The following is a 16,423-nucleotide window of genomic DNA, read 5'->3' on the forward strand; positions in this document are numbered from 1 at the left end:
CTTTTAGTCTTTTTTTAAAATTTTTATTTTTAATATGGAAACACTGATAAGACCATCGGATAAGAGGGGTACAATTCCACACAATTCCACTACCAGAAATTTGTATCCCCTCCCCTCCCCTGATATCTTTCCTGTTCTTTAGCCCTCTGGGAGCATGGACCCAGGGTCATTATGAGGTGCAGAAGGTGGGAGGTCTGGCTTCTGTAATTGCTTTCCCACTGAACGTGGGCCTTGACAGGTCGATCCATACTCCCAGCTTGTCTCTCTCTTTCCATAGTTGTGCAGAGATCTGAGGAAGCGGGACTCGAGGACACATTGGTGGGGTCGTCTGCCCAGGGAAGTATGGTTGGGATTATGGTAGCATCTGTAACCTGGTGGCTGAAATAAGTGTTAACATATAAAGCTAAACAAATTGTTTACTAATAATGAACCTAAAACCAAAAATATTGCAGATGAAGATTTGGGGTCTCCATTTTGGAAAAAGCTAGTAGGTCTATTTTAGGTATATTCCAAAGGGCCTTAGACTTTACTAGTTTTTGCCTGAGCTTGACATCTGATATGCAGGTGAATCCAAGTTATTATCTGGGAAGATGATGTTATGGCTGGAAAAAGGGCTAGAAAGCTGGATCAGGGAAGAGAGGTTTTCCCCAATATGGGAAAAGTGTATAAATATTGTTGACTGTAACCCTCATCGATTTGATTTGGTGTCCATATTCAGCATAAGAGCCTATGTAACCTCTACATCCATGCAGGTCCAAGCTTGCATTCTGTGATCATGAGTAGGAATGATCCATCTTGCACTAATTTTAGGACCCATCTTCCTCAGGTGGTAGATAGAGTATGTTGTCTAACCTACCTTCAGAGGATGGAACATCCTCTACCATTGTTGATCCAAGTTGAGGCCAAAGTCCTATGGGGGCCCACAAGAATTCCCCGACTAGGTCCCCAGATGATGGGGTGGCCTGATAGTGACTAGAGAGTGATCATTAAAGTATGCCAGTCTCTTGCCCTTATTCAGCTTTTGTAGTCCTTACTTTGATAAGGTTTACTGTGGAGTGACTGAGGGAAGTGTAATAGGAAGTAGGTGAGGAGGGTATCTAGGTCTAAGTAGAAAGTATTTTTTTAGGTACTTTATGGTGTCTTTTTAGGTCTTTCTACTTGCTTCTTTTTTTGTCTCAATGCAAACTATTGTGCACTTTTTCTTTCAGGTATAGATTTTGCCCTAATTTATGGATACATGTGTACATCTGCCCTGTCTCATGGGATCTGGTCTATATCTAGGTTTTAAGGCTATGTTAGTAAGTGTACCACCTGAAATGGAATTAAGGAGTCCTAAGAGAAAGCAAAGGCCTCACCCAAGTAATGATGTTGAAGTGTTGACATTGCACGCCTGACATCTCTTTACAGACTGTCTGAAGTGAACCATGCTGAGGTGGTTCTTGTTGCACTGATTAGGCTGGGATAAGCAGATGCATTGTCATTTGTATGAACTGAGAGAAGAATTCAGGAAAGTGAGTCCTACCCCAGAGGTTCCAGGACTGGGGAGATAATGGGCTTTATAGAGGAAGTGAGAGGTTCCTGCTGTCTTAGGGTTTAAGAAGACAAATTATTTGGCAATTGGGTTAACTTTGAAAATCCCATTGTTAGGATTTGCTGTATCATAAACGACCTCACCATAATTTATAACATTTGATGTTATTTATATATATCTGTATCTTATAAAGTAATGCCACCATTTGCATCTTTTCTCGCTGGTCTAAGCTTTTAGGAGGGTCAACATTTCAAAGAACAAGTCATTGTTAGAAATGTATTAACAGTTTGAGCCAACTTTCAAAATTCTGTCTGATTACCAATTTTAAGTTTTAAGTGATTAGATTGAAGGAACATATACTTAGCCTATGGTCTGTGCATTAAAACGTTTAAGACATTCATTCAGTTTTTACCCTCATATTAATTAAATAGTGATTTATGAGACGACAAGTTAATAGGAGCATACATAAACACCATTCCCACCACCAGAGGACTGTGCCCAACCCCGGGAGTGAAGCTGAACATCTACTTTCACCCTCTACCCAGAGGTTTTTACTTTGGTGCCCTACTCCAAACTCAGTCAGATCCAGTTTTGAGTTTCCCTTTTTATTATTCTTTCTCAACTTCTGTTTATTCATGGGATCATCCCATGCTCATCTTTGTCTTTTTGACTTAAGCTCATGTAACATAATTCTTTCTAGCTCCATCCAAGATGGGTCAGAGAAGGTAGGTTCATTGCTCTTAATAGCTGCGTAGTATTCCATTGTGTATATATACCACAGCTTTCTCAGCCATTCATCTGTTGTTGGGCATCTAGTTTCCTTCCATGTTTTTGCTATTATGAATTATGCTGCTATGAACATAGATGTACACATATCTTTTTGATTCAGCATTATGGTGTCCTTGAGGTATATCCCTAGGACAAGAATTACTGGGTCATATGGAAGGTCCACGTCTAGCCTTGTGAGGGTTTTCCAGACTGCTCTCCACAGAAGTTGGACCAAGTTACAATCCCACCAAGCAGTGCAGAAGGGTTCCTGTGTCCCCACAACCTCTCCAGCATTTGTTGCTGTTGTCATTAAATTTTTTTTATATTATTTATTTTCCCTTTTGTTGCCCTTGTTTTTTTAAAATTTTTGTTGTAGTTGTTTGTTGTTATTGATGTCATACATGTCCATAGGTGTGGGGGTTTAGGTTTGGGCTTTTGATTCTGTTCCACTGGTCTGCATGTCTGTTTTTGTTCCGGTACCAGTCTGTTTTGATGATGATGACCTTATAATATAGTTTGAGATCTGGGAGTGTGATGCCTCCATTTCTGTTTCTTTTCCTCAAGATAGTTTTGGTGATTCTAGGTGTTTTCTGGTTCCAGATAGATGATTGTAATTTTCGTTCTAGTCTCTTAAAGAAGCTTGGTAGAACTTTGATAGGTATTGCATTAAATTTGTATATAGCTCTCGGGAGGATATTCATTTTGATATTAATTCTTCCTATACATGAGCATGTGATGTCTTTCCATTTCTTGATATCATTTTCTATTTCCTTGAATAGTGACTCATAGTTTTCAGTATACAAGTCTTTCACTCCTTTGGTCAGGTTTATTCCTAGATATTTTATTGATTTTGCTGTGTTTGTGAATGGGAGTGGTTTCTGGATATCCTCCTCTTCAGACTTAGTTTTTGTGTAATGAAACGCCACTGATTTTTGTACATTGATTTTGTAGCCTGACACCTTGTTATATTGCCTAATGATTTCCAGTGGATTTCTGCTGGATTCTTTAGGTCTTTCTAAGTATACTATCATATCATTTCCAAATAGTGATAGTTCTCTTCTTCCCTTCCAATCTGTGTTTCTTTGATTTCTTTCTCTTGCCTGATTGCTATGGTGAGAACTTCCACTAGTATTTTGAAAATGAGTGGTGATAATGGACAACCATTTCTGGTCCCCAATCTGAGTGGGGAATGCTTTCAACTTCTGTTCTTTGAGTATGATATAGTCTGTAGATTTGCTATATATGGACTCCACTATCTTGAGGAATTTTCTGTCTGTTCCCATTTTTTTGTAGTGTTTGGGAGCATGAATGGGTGTTGGATTTTGTCAAAGGTTTTCTCTGCATCTATGGAGGTAATCATCTGGTTTTGGTTTTGCTTTTATTGATTGGTGAATGATGTTGAATGACATAGGTATACTGAACCAGCCTTGCATTCCTGGAATAAATCCCACTTGGTTGTGATGAACAATCTTTTTGATATACTGCTGTATTTAGTTGGCTAGACTCTTCTTCAGTATTTTAGCATATATGTTCATCAGAGATATTGGTCTGTGGTTTTCCTTTTTTGTTGTGTCTCTATCTGCTTTTGTTATCAGGGTGATTTGGACTTCATAGAAGGTGGAACGGAGTGTTCCTTTTTCCTTGAATTTTTTTTTTTTGGAAGAGCTTCAAAATTATAGGTATTAACTGTTTAGTGAAGGTTTTGTAAAATTCATTTGTAAAGCCATCTGGTCCAGGATTTTTGTTGTTGGGAATATTCTTAATAACTATTTCAATTTCTTTGTCTGTGATTGGTGCATTTAGGTTTTTTAGTTCTTCCTGGTTCAGTTTCGGAAGGGTATATGTTTCTAGGAATTCTTTCATTTCTTCCAGATTCTCTAGCTTGGTGGAATATAATTGTTTGCAAAAGTTTCCCATGATTTTTTTGGATTTCTTTTTTTTAATATTTATTTTATTTCATTTATCTTTTTCTTTTAATATTTATTTATTTATTCCCTTTGGTAGCCCTTGTTGTTTTATTGTTGTAGTTATTATTGTTGTTGTTGTTGTTGGATAGGACAGAAAGAAATGGAGAGAAGAGGGGAAGACAGAGGGGGAGAGAAAGATAGACACCTGCATACTTGCTTCACTGCCTGTGAAGTGACTCCCCTACAAATGGGGAGCCGGGGGCTCAAACCGGGATCCTTACGTGGGTCCTTGTGCTTTGCGCTTCCTGCACTTAACCCCGCTGCCCTACTGCCTGACTCCCAGATTTTTTGGATTTCTGTGGTGTCTGTTGTGCTGTCTCCTTTATGGATTACAATTCTATTTACTTATTTATTTATTTTTTTTAGTGAGTCTGGCTATAGGTTTGTCAATTTTGTTTAATTTTTCCAAGAACCAACATTTGGCTTCATTGATCTTTTGCATGGTTTTCTTATTTTCAGTGTTGTCTATTTCTGTTCTAATTTAATGATTTCAGTCCTTCTGGATGGTTTAGGGTCCTCTGTTCCTTTCTAAGCCTTTATGGTGTACAGTAAGCTTGTTTACTTGAGCTTTTTCTTGTTCTCTAGTGTGTGCTTGTATGGCTATGAGATTCCATCTCAGCATTACTTTGGGTGCATACATGTAAATAATTGTTAAGCCTTCTTGATTGATTGTTCCTCTGATCATTATGTAATGACTTTCCCTATCTTTTATTACTTTATTTAATTTAAAGTCTATTGTGTCAGAGATGAGAATGGCTGTTCCTGCCTTGTTGTGTGTGTGTGTGGTCCATTGGCCTTAATGATAGTTTTCCATCCTTTTGTTTTTTCTAGATAGAGGGTGAGAGACAGAGAGGAAGAGAATAGGAGATACACCACAGCATTCCCATGTAGTGATTCAGGAGTTGAACTTTGGTCTCCTATAGTAATTTGTGCTCTCTACTAGTATTTGCCCCCTCATATGTAATTTTAACATGGTATTTAAAATCTTTTAAACAATTACTGAGGATAAATAATTCTTTTTGGGGGGTATGTAGAAGTTTATTTCATCAGCCACCTGTCAAATTAATCCACTTAAAAGTTCAAAAATGGGAGTCTGGCAGTAGCACAGCGGCTTAAGTGCACATAGCACAAAGCACAAAGACCAGTGGAAGGATCCCAGTTCCAGCCCCCGGCTCCCCCACCTGCAGAGGACTCGCTTCACAAGCAGTGAAGTAGGTCTGCAGGTGTCTATCTTTCTTTCCTCCTCTGTCTTCCCCTCCTCTCTCCATTTCTTTCTGTCCCATCCAACAATGAAGACAGACAACAATAATAATTACAACAATAAAGCAACAAGGGCAACAAAAGGGAATAAATAAATAAACTAAAAAAAAAACTTTAAAAAAGGATTTTAAAAAAGTTCAAAAATAATTTAAATCTTTATATTGGTGTTTCTTGAGGATAATTAATTCCTTATTACACCTAAAAAGTTAATGTTTCATGAAAACAAATTGATTGTGACTAATATTAACTACCACTTACAAAATTTGAAGTAATTATTCTTTTTTTATCAAAGCCCTGTAAATTGTGGCATATGGTAGTGCTAGGGATTAAGCCTGGGCTCATGTAGCCTCAGACACAGACATGAGTGCCTGTTTGTATAGCTATTAGGTTGTTTTCCCCCTTAAAATTTATAATTTATTTTCCCTTTTGTTGTCCTTGTTCTTTTTCATTGTTGTTGTTACTAATGTTGTCGTTGTTGTATAGGACAGAGAGAAATGTAGAGTGGAGGGGAAGACGGGGAGAGAAAGATAGACACCTGCCAACCTGCTTCATAGCCTGTGAAGGGACACCCCTACAGGTGGGGAGCTGAGGGCTCGAACTGGGATCCTTTTGCCGGTCCTTGTGCTTTGCACCACGTGCTGCGCTACTGCCCAACTCGCTGTTTTCTCCCTTTAAAATTCTATAGGTGATGTTATTTTTTGGGGGGATTATTGGTTTACAGGCGACAGTAAAATACTGTAGTTTGCACATGTGTAAGATTTCTCAGTCTTCCATGTAACACTTCAATCTCCACTAGTACCTCCTCTGCCATCATGAAGTCATTATTCTTATAAGAGTTTCATCAGTACAATTTGAATGTCTGTTAATATCTAAAAGAAAAGCTTGCATTTTCATTCAAACTTGCATGTATTATCACTGTGTTGCTAGAATCTGTGTTTCTCTAGTGTGCTTTATAACCATTTTTCAAATTATTGATTTAATAATGATTGACAAAACCCATCTTCCTTAAGTGGCTGAGTATGTTGACCCAACCTCTCTTTGGAGAATGGGGCAGTCCCACATTGAGTGCCAGGTCCTGCAGAGGTCCACAAGATGGTCTAGTATGCTGTTTCTGATAGATTAAGCCCACTGTTAAAATTCAATCAGGTTATCAATTTGAAACTTTAAGTGCTTAGTTAGATTAAAAGAATATATACTCAAAACTGAGGTCTATGCATCAAAAAGTTAAGACATTCAATCTATTTTTCCACTTTTATATTGATTAAATAGTGATTTATAGGACTATGGGTTAATATGAGTGTATATTAACACCATTCCCACCACCAAAGGTTTGTTTCCCTATCCTTACCTCCCTATAGTGAAGGTGAAAATCTGCTGTAAACCCTCCACCCAGAGGTTTATTTTACTTTATTTTGTTTTTACTTTGTTGTAGTACTCCAAATTTTTGCAATATTTTGGTGCAATAACCACACATTTTATTGATGCTAGAGGAATGGACTTTTTCTTCCGTATTTCTTTAAATTTAACTTTGCTTCATAAAATTTTAAGATGCTATATTATAGATTTACATTTATATATACAGTTCTCTGTACAAGTCTGTCATTCTCTCTGGTAACTACTGTCATTTTTACACAGTCCAGGAAAGTACTGTTACTGTTTCTTTTGCCAGATTATTTTAGTTATCTATATTCCATATAGGAGTGAAGCCATATGGTAGTTATTTTTCATTTGCTTGCTTATTTCACTTATTGTAATCACCTTCAATTCTGTCCATTTTGGGAATGAATTTTTTTAAATTTCTTTACTGGGGAATTAATGTTTTACATTCAACATTCACTATTGCCTGGATTGACTTGTGTCTAAGTAAGGTAATTAAAGGGTTCACAGTGGTGGAAGTTAACAGTTGTTTCAATAGTATTTTAATCCCTGATTTGGAGCTCAGTGGCTTAAAAGCCTCTTTTGTGCTTTTTCTTCCCTGTAAGCTATGGGAGCCTGAGGGCTTTTAAACTATAAATAGGCTTTTTAGCTTAATCACTGACTCCAGACCAAGAGATAAAGCAGGGTGTAGCAGAGATAATCCAGTGGTTATGCAAGAGACTTTCACAGCCCCACTGCTATGCCACTGAGGTAAACTCAGGTCTTCTCCTGAGTTTCCTGGTTAGATCTCTGTCCCCTAGTGTCCCTCCCTACCGATGCTATCCTGAGGGCAGTAGCAATGGAGACTCAGAGTTGCACTTGGTGAGTTTCCAGGAGTCCTCTCCTCCCTTCAGCTGTCCCCTTGTTGGTGGAACAGACTGGAGGTGGTGTCTCTGATAAACTGCTGGACTGTTACCAGCCACTTAGTCTCTCCCTAGGCGCCTCTCTGTCCACTGGCCACTGGAGATTTAGTGGGTTCCTGAAGTGGTTCTAGTCCTGTCTTGTTTCTGTCCCAAGTGGTTTCCTTTGGTATTCCTAGTTGATTTGGGAGAGGAGAGGAGAGAAACAGATCTGCTACTGCTCATGGGAAATGAATTTTTTTTTAGTGGGCTCATTTAGCAATTGAATTTTTTTATTGTTTAGATTGAAAATCAAACTTAAGGAATTTATTTGTTATTTAATTAGACAAACTTATGGAATTTATTTGTTATTTAATTAGACAAATCTTCAAAGCAGAAAATTTGGGATAAGCTTTATTTTGGTTGCTTAAACTGATAATGTATTTTTGACTTTTTCTTTTTTTTTTTTTTTTTGTCTTCAGGGTTATTGCTGGGCCTCGGTGCCTGCGCTATGAATCCACTGCTCCTAGATGCTGTTTTTCTCTTTTGTTGCCCTTGTTGTCTATCGTTGTTGTTTTTAGTATTGTTATTGCTGTTGTTGTTGTTGGATAAGATAGAAAGAAATGGAGAGAGGAAGGGAAGACGGAAGTGATGGAGAGAGAAAGATGCAGACATGCTCTACTGCCTGTGAAGCGACCCCCTGCAGGTGGGAAGCCTGGGGCTGGAACAGGAATCCTTAGGCCAGTTCTTGCACTTTATTCCCTGTGGGCATAACCCACTGCATTATTGCCCGACTCCCCTGTTTTTGAATTTTTCTTGAATATTTTTTTCTCACTTAATTTGTTAAAAATCAAACATAAATGTTTTTGTAAAAGTAGCTAGGGGACTTATGTAATTTTTTTCTTTATTTGGGAGATTAGTGGTTTACAGTCAACAGTAAAACACAGTAGTTTGTATATGTGTAACATTTCTCAGTTTTCTACCTAAAAATTTGCCCCCCTCTAGGTCCTCCTGTCATCATTTTCCAGGACCTGAACCCTACTCCCCACCCCAGAGCCTTTGACTTTGTTGCAATATAACAAAACCATCCAAGTTCTGCTTTGTGTTTTCTTACTTTTCAACTTATTATTTTTAGTGATTTAGTTGTGATGTAAATTTAAAATGAGATTCTGACAGATTTTCTATAAGTGCGATGATGACAATTTGTATTGAAAACTTTTTTTTTTTTTTTTACCAGAGCACTACTCAGCTCTGGCTTATGGTGGTGCAGGGGATTGAACCTGGGACTTAAGTACCTCTGGCATGAGAGTCTCTTTGTATAACCATTATGCAATCTATCCTTGCCTGTACTGAAAACTTAAAAAAAAATTTTTCTTGCCATGTAGGCTTTTTACAAAAAATCTGTATTTATTTACTGGATAGAGACTGCCAGAAATCGAGCAAGAAGGGGATAGTAAAGAGGGAGAGGATGGAGAAACACCTACAGCACTGCTTAACCACTTATGAGGCTTTACCCCTGCAAATGGGGAACGGGGGCTCAAACCCAGGCCTTGTGCGTTGTAACGTGTCCACTCAACCAAGTGCGCCACTGGCCCCAAAAACTTCTTTATTGATTATATAATTCTAGATCTATTGTAATTGCTTTGGTAGCTAGATGTTTTAACAAGTGAATAACTCTTGAGATTGTTAAGGAAAGCACAAAAGAACACTGATAACCAAAATATCAGTAAGGCTATCATTCTTTGTAAAGTTATCATATGGCATTTACTTGATTAAAAAAAAGTAGCATCTAACATCAGAGACTCAGTTTACTCAAGACAGTATGTGGAGGAAAACTACATACTAATGTGCAATATTTTCAGAATTTTCTTTGAAATATTTATTTAGTGGTACTAAATATTGTTGGACAGTGGGGCCCACTGTCCTGGAAAGTCAAGGCTGCTGTTTCCATGAGGACCAAGCGGGTTGACCCCCGATTTTCCCTTTGGGTTGAGACATGGACAGGTCCCCCTGATCTCTGGAATTTATGATGGCTGGAGCCCCAGGCATGGGTGCCTTTCTACACATGCCACCTCCCCATTTCCTTCTTTAACTAAAAGCCATGGATTACTGTGTGCGGTTAAACTTAAAACTGCCAACAAACATCCTGATTACTTAGCTGCCCCCCACCAAGTGCCTGGAATTTACCTCCAGAAAAATGTACATTGTAAAGCTTGTGACCAAACCTTGTATGGTAACCTTTGACTTGTGAGCAATCTGTTGGTCAAAATGTGATTATGCATTGTGTTGCTCTGTATTTGGGTTAATGGTTACCTCAACCTTCCCCCCGAGTTATGGATATGTTTTCCTGTTTTATTTTTAAATTAAACGAATTGTCCCACTGAGGCTTTCCCAGAGCTGACTGCCCTGTCTCTCTGCACACTTTGCCCTCAGCACACATAGCTACCCCAGGACCCCTGGGTGGCCGCTCTGACCTCTGTCTCCCTACCAGCCAGGGGAGACGGGTGGAATCCAGAGTGGTTGGCCCCACAAACTATTATATTTGTATGTGAGCATATTTAGGACAAGTCTTAGTGAGGGAGGGAATGAGTTATGGTAAAATTATGAGTGAACTACAACTTCAGGATGTCAATGCCTGTACAACTAGAAAACTTTTTAGATTGAATCAACAGGTACTTTTACTTTAATCCTCACTGGATATTTTATTGGAAGACAGTCCAATGTGGTAATTTGCTTGGAAAACACAACTAGAAGTATGACAAATAACTGAAAATATCAGCTTTATCCTAGCTCAGTACCTTTTTGATGCAAATGTGGAATGATTAAAATCAAATTACCTGGTGGTAGGAATGGTATGGAATTATACCCTTGTTATTTTGTAATTTAGTAAATCACTAATAAAAAAATCAAATTGCCCTTTTTCATGATTTAGTTACTCAGACCCTTAGATTAATGTTAATTTTTGTAGGGAGTTATAAAAAAATAATTGGCATGAAATAAATGTATATGTATATATTATATATAATATATATATAATATCAAATTATTTACTTCCAGACTTTTGAGTTTTTGTTAGGTTTTGGTTCTTTGACCTATCTTTTCCAAGCAAAATATGAGGCTCTAAGACTTCCTCTATGAACTAACATATTACTTATAAGATCAACTTTACTTTGGCTTTTATTCATTCATTGATTCACAAGATTAGTCATTTGTGTTTTGTTTTTGACTTGGTGGCAGCACATTGATGTGTGTCATAAATGTTAAACACTTTTTTTCATCTCTATTCACATGTTAACCATTTTTAAATTTTCTTATATTTTTAAAAGTTAATGTTGTCTTAGATTTTGACACCATACCTTAGTTGTTTAAGAGTATGAGGTTTATAAAATAATTGATTTGATACTCTTAGAAATCTGTTGCCTTTTTTTGTAAAAAATAATTATTTTATTTTGCAAATGTGTCTTGTAAATCCCAAAGAGACTTGAGTAAGAGTTTGGTGCCAGTTAATATCTTTGGATTGCATTTTTATAGTTTGTCTAAAATTTGGATTCTTTGATTCTTGATCAGTTCATCATCACTACTGAATAAAAATTAGGTGCTAGTAATATTTACCTGTCTTGTTTGTACTTGTTTAATTTTAGTTATACTCACTTTTTTTGATTTCAAAACACTTATATAACTAGCAAGTAGGCAAATGATTTAAATCAGGACATGTAAAAGTTAACATGCCTTATCATTAAATCTACTTAATTTTAACACTTTTTATTGATTTTTTTGCTAAATTTAACATGCTATTTTTCTGATTTTGTATTTTAAGATTATAGTTCCATGATACAACAGTTTGGTTAGACTGAGTTCTTTAAATCACATTTATTTTTACTATTTTTATTTTTCTTTGTTTTTAGGTGGCAGCCAATGCACACATTCCTCCAGACTACCTCCTTAAAATCTGTGAGAGGATTGGTCCCTTACTAGATAAGGAGATCCCTCAGAGTGTTCCTGGGGTGCAGACATTACTAGGTGTTGGCCGGCAGTCTCTGTTACGGGATGCCAAAGGTAAGATTTTCACAACTTTTGGAGGAGAGAATGAAGAGTGTAGTATCTTTATTTTAAGTAAATGTTTCCATGCTTTTCTAAATACTAATATTCTTCTAACTTATCTATTTTTACCAATTTTGTCTCATTTTCTTAGTTTAAAACTGGATTCTACAAACCTGAACAGACCTCTTTCTATAAAAAATATGAATATGATAACAAAATAGGAAGTTCTGTAATTCTGAAGAATAGAGATCTCAAAAGATCAGTGCTCTGATTATTGCAGGGGAATTGCTTAAAATATATTTTTATTACATTAAAATGTTCTTAATCTTTGTAGCTCTTAATATCTTAATCATTACATATTTTATGACAGAGTATGAAAAGTATATGTAAAATTCTCTAGTTAAAAATATTTAGCTGGAGAAGTTCCTTATTAGGGAGGGTAATTGCTTTGCCATATGAATCACAAATATTGGAGCCCATACACCATGTGGGAGGTGCTATGGTAGCAGACTGAAAAAAAAATATAACCTAGTGTCATGAAAACATGCATGCAGGCCCCAGTTGCTTCCCTCCACACATAAAGGAGCTATTTTATCAAAAATATTTATCAGTGAGTGTTCAGAAGTTTCTTTACTTCACTGTCTTTTGTAGGTACCTGTCAACATTTTTCATGTAAACCCTATTTTAAACATATAAAATAGTGCCTTTTATACATGAAAAATGTTAGAGTAGGTGTTAAGAATGACTCTGGGCTGGCCAAGCAGCTCACTTGGATAGTGTTTTGCTTGCCTTGTTTGTGACTCAGGTTTGAACCTGATCTCCACCTCTATGAATGAAGCTTCAGTGCTGTGATTTCTTTTCTTCTTTCTTTCTGGAAAACAAACTAACAAGCCCAATACTTATTAGTATAATTTATAGTAATCAGCAATTAAAACCAGTTATAGTAAGCAAATTACTTCTGTTTTGCTTTATTAGAATAAAGTTTTTTTAGAGTTCTACGTTTATAGATAAATTATTGCATACATTATACCTTTTAGATAATTTAAAATTTAAAGAAACTCTATTATTCAATTGATTTATTTTGGAAGCAATTAAGACTGATACAAGACTGGCAATATGGCACACCTGCCTTGCCATGTTCACAAACCATTTTCAGTCCCAGTCTTACTGCACTGGGGGAAACTTTGATGCTGTGGTGTTCTTTACTCTCTCACTTTATCTCTCTTTCTCTCTCTCTCTCTCTCTTTCTCTCTCTAGCTGAAATAGTTCTTGGAGCAGAGAAGCTCCGGGGGCAAAAAAAGTATAGAAATGTTTGTTTCAAAGTTAATTTTTTAGTGATATTTTACATATGCTCAGACTTTTTGACATAATCATCAGACAAAAATTAAAGACAACAGGGACCAGGTGATGGCATGCCCAGTAGAGTGCACATATTACTGTTTGCAAGGACCTGGGTTCAAGCCCCTTGTCTCAGTCTGCATGGAGGGGAAGCTTCACGAGTGGTAAAGCAGCACTGCAGGCATTGCTGTCTCTTTCACTCTCTGTCTCTTTAGCTTTCATTTTATCTCTACCTTATAAAATAAAAGGAAAAACAAAAAATGGAAAAAATGGCCATCAGGAGCATTGGGTTTGTTGTGCGGCACCAAAACCCAGTGATAACCTGGGGCATTTAAAGTAAGATAAGATAAAACAAAATAAAATAAAATATAGCCACTGCACAGAAATCATAAGTGCTTGTCTGGTGATTAAATAACAATTTTCAAGGAAATATTCTTAAAAATTTAACTTTGAAACAAAAATATTCTAGAATAGTAAAAGTTCTAAATCAGACAGAAATAATATATCTTTATGCTATATTAAAGTATTAGTCTTTAACAGTTATGATTTAGTTTAGAGCATATTTAAACATATATGTTTGCTATTTTTATCTTGTTTATCATAGAAATCTATTTCAACAAGTAAAATGAAAAACATTTACCTCTGTGGTACAGTTCAAAAAAATCTGTTGAAGAAGTATGAATATGGGATGATCTCACTCATAAAAGTTGAAAAGCAAGATCAGAAGGGAAAACATTAAGCAGAACTTGGACTGGAGTTGGTGTATTACACCAAAGTAAAATCTCTGAGGTGGGGGGAGGGTTCAGGTCCTGGAACATGATGGCAGAGGAGGACCTAGTGAGGGTTGAATTGTTATGTAGAAAACAGAAATGTTACACATGTACAAGTTACTGTACTTTACTGTTGACTGTAAACCATTAATCCTTCAATAAAGAAAGAAGAAATCTGTTCAGTTCCACACTAACAACTGAATCTTTTCTGTATAGACTGTAAGAGTACACTATGGAATGGGTCTGCTTTTGCAGCTCTACATAGAGGCAGACCTCCAGAATTACCTGTAAATTATGTGAAACCTCCAAATGTGGGTAAGTAATATATTTGTAAGTAATACACATTCTTGATTTGTTTCCTGAACTCATAATAAAGCTAAAAATAAGTGTCATAATAAAATTTAAAGCATAAACAAACAGCTTAAATTCTTGAGGAGCTTCGTGTTTACTTGATTGTATCTTTTAAACAGTATTTTTGAATGGGCATGCCAGCATAATGATTATACAAGAAGACTCATACTGAGGCTCCAAAGTCCCAGGTTCAATATCCCACACCACTATAAGCCAGTGTTGAACAATTCTCTGGTCTCTCTGTATCTTTCTGTATCTCTTTCTCATTAAAATTAAACAAAATGCATATTAAAAGGTATTTATTTTCTTTTTAAGTTATATTTTATTTATTACATAGATACAGAATTTGAGAGGGAAGGGAAGATAAGAGAGGGATACAGAGAGACAGAAACACCCATAGCGCTGCTTAAGTGCTTGAGAAACTTTTGCTCTGCAGGCGGACAACAGGGGCTTGAACCTGGGCACTTGTGCATTGTAATGTGTACTCAACCAGGTATGCCACTGCTTGGCTCTTATTTTATGTATATCATGAGATAGATGAGATAAGGAATGGGAGAGGGAACAGATCACTGGCATATGTGCTGTTGAGGAGTGAATTTGGGTCCTCATGCTTGAAAGTTCAGAACTTTAATGCTGCACCACCCCACCCAAGACTGCTGACCCAGAATTTATTTATTTATTTATTCCCTTTTGTTGCCCTTGTTGTTTTATTGTTGTAATTATTGTTGTTGTTGTTGGATTGGACAGAGAGAAATGAATAGAGGAGGGAAGACAGAGAGGGGGGAGAGAAAGATAAGACACTGGCAGACCTGCTTCACCACTTGTGAAGCGACTCCCCTGCAGGTGGGGAGTTGGGGCTCAGAACCAGGATCCTTACACGGGTCATTGCGCTTTTACGCCACCTGTGCTTAACCCTCTGCGCTACCACCCGACTCCCGACCCAGAATTTTTTTTAATATTTATTTCCTTTTGTTGCCTTGTTTTATTGTTGTAGTTATTATTGTTGTTGTTATGGATGTTGTTGTTGGATAGGATGGATAGAAATGGAGAGAGGAGGGGAAGACAAAGAGAGGGAGAGAAAGATAGACAACTGCAGACGCACTTCACCGCTTGTGAAGCCACGCCCCTGCAGGTGGGGCAGGCGGCAGGAACCAGGATCCTTATAACTCCAGTCTTTGCACTTTGTGCCAACTGCGCTTAACCCGTTGTGCTACCGCCTGACACCCCAGAATTTTTTTTTTTTTTTTTTCCCCAGAATTTTTTAAAGAACATTTTTTTAGTAAAGCAAATATAATTAACCATGGTTCGTTCGTTCATTCGTTCATTCATTCATTCATTCGTATTCGGGATAGAGACAAAGAGAAATTAAGATGGATGGAGAGAGGTAGAGAGATAGAAAGGGAGAGACCTACAGCACTACTTCAACATTCATGAAGCTTTCCCTCTGCAAGTGGAAACCAGATGCTGAACCTGAGTCCTTGCATATGGTAGCATATGCACTTAGCCAGGTGCACGACAGCCTTCCCTCCCATGGTTTATTTTATTTATTAATTTTTTAATATTTATAAGTTATTTTTCCTTTTTTGCCCTTATTCTTTATTGTTGGTATAGTTACTGTTGCTATTGATGTTGTTATTGTTAGGACAGAGAGAAATGTAGAGAGGAGGGGAAGACAGAGATGGGAAGAGAAAGATAGACACCTGCAGACCTGCTTCACTGCTTGTGAAGTGACTCCTGCTTGTGAAGCGACTCCCCTGCAGGTGGGGAGCCGGGGGCTGGAACCAGGATCCTTTGGCCAGTCCTTGTGCTTCACACCACATGCGCTTAATCCGCTACACTACCACCTGACTCCCCCATGGTTTATTTTATAAAGCTAACTTTTACAAGACATTTTGCTTATATCCATGTGTAGAACATTAATGATAGAATTCATTTTATATGTCTCTATTAAAAGAAAAGTCATCCTTCTGTTTTAGTGAAATTCATAATGTATCATTCAGATTATTTTTGGGATATCTATCACCAAACTAGTATGAATAAATACCAGTAGTGGTTCCCAAGGAATGGGATATAGCTATAAAATTGTATATAATAGTTAACTCTCACAAAGTGTGTTACAAAAACATACAGTAATAATTGCCA

General features: G+C 37.0%; 1 protein-coding gene across 3 annotated transcripts in view; it reads left to right on the forward strand.

Moving 5' to 3' along the window:
• Positions 1-16,423, forward strand: part of BRWD3 (bromodomain and WD repeat domain containing 3) — a 236,478-nt gene that overhangs the window by 13,240 nt on the left and 206,815 nt on the right. For all 3 annotated transcript variants that reach the window (XM_007534008.3, XM_060182523.1, XM_060182524.1), the window contains exons 5-6: positions 11,687-11,837; positions 14,147-14,245. In XM_007534008.3, the coding sequence (XP_007534070.1) occupies positions 11,687-11,837; positions 14,147-14,245 (250 nt within the window). The remainder of the gene's footprint in view (positions 1-11,686; positions 11,838-14,146; positions 14,246-16,423) is intronic.

The sequence above is a fragment of the Erinaceus europaeus genome, chromosome X, assembly GCF_950295315.1.
Source record: "Erinaceus europaeus chromosome X, mEriEur2.1, whole genome shotgun sequence".
NCBI lineage: Eukaryota > Metazoa > Chordata > Mammalia > Eulipotyphla > Erinaceidae > Erinaceus > Erinaceus europaeus.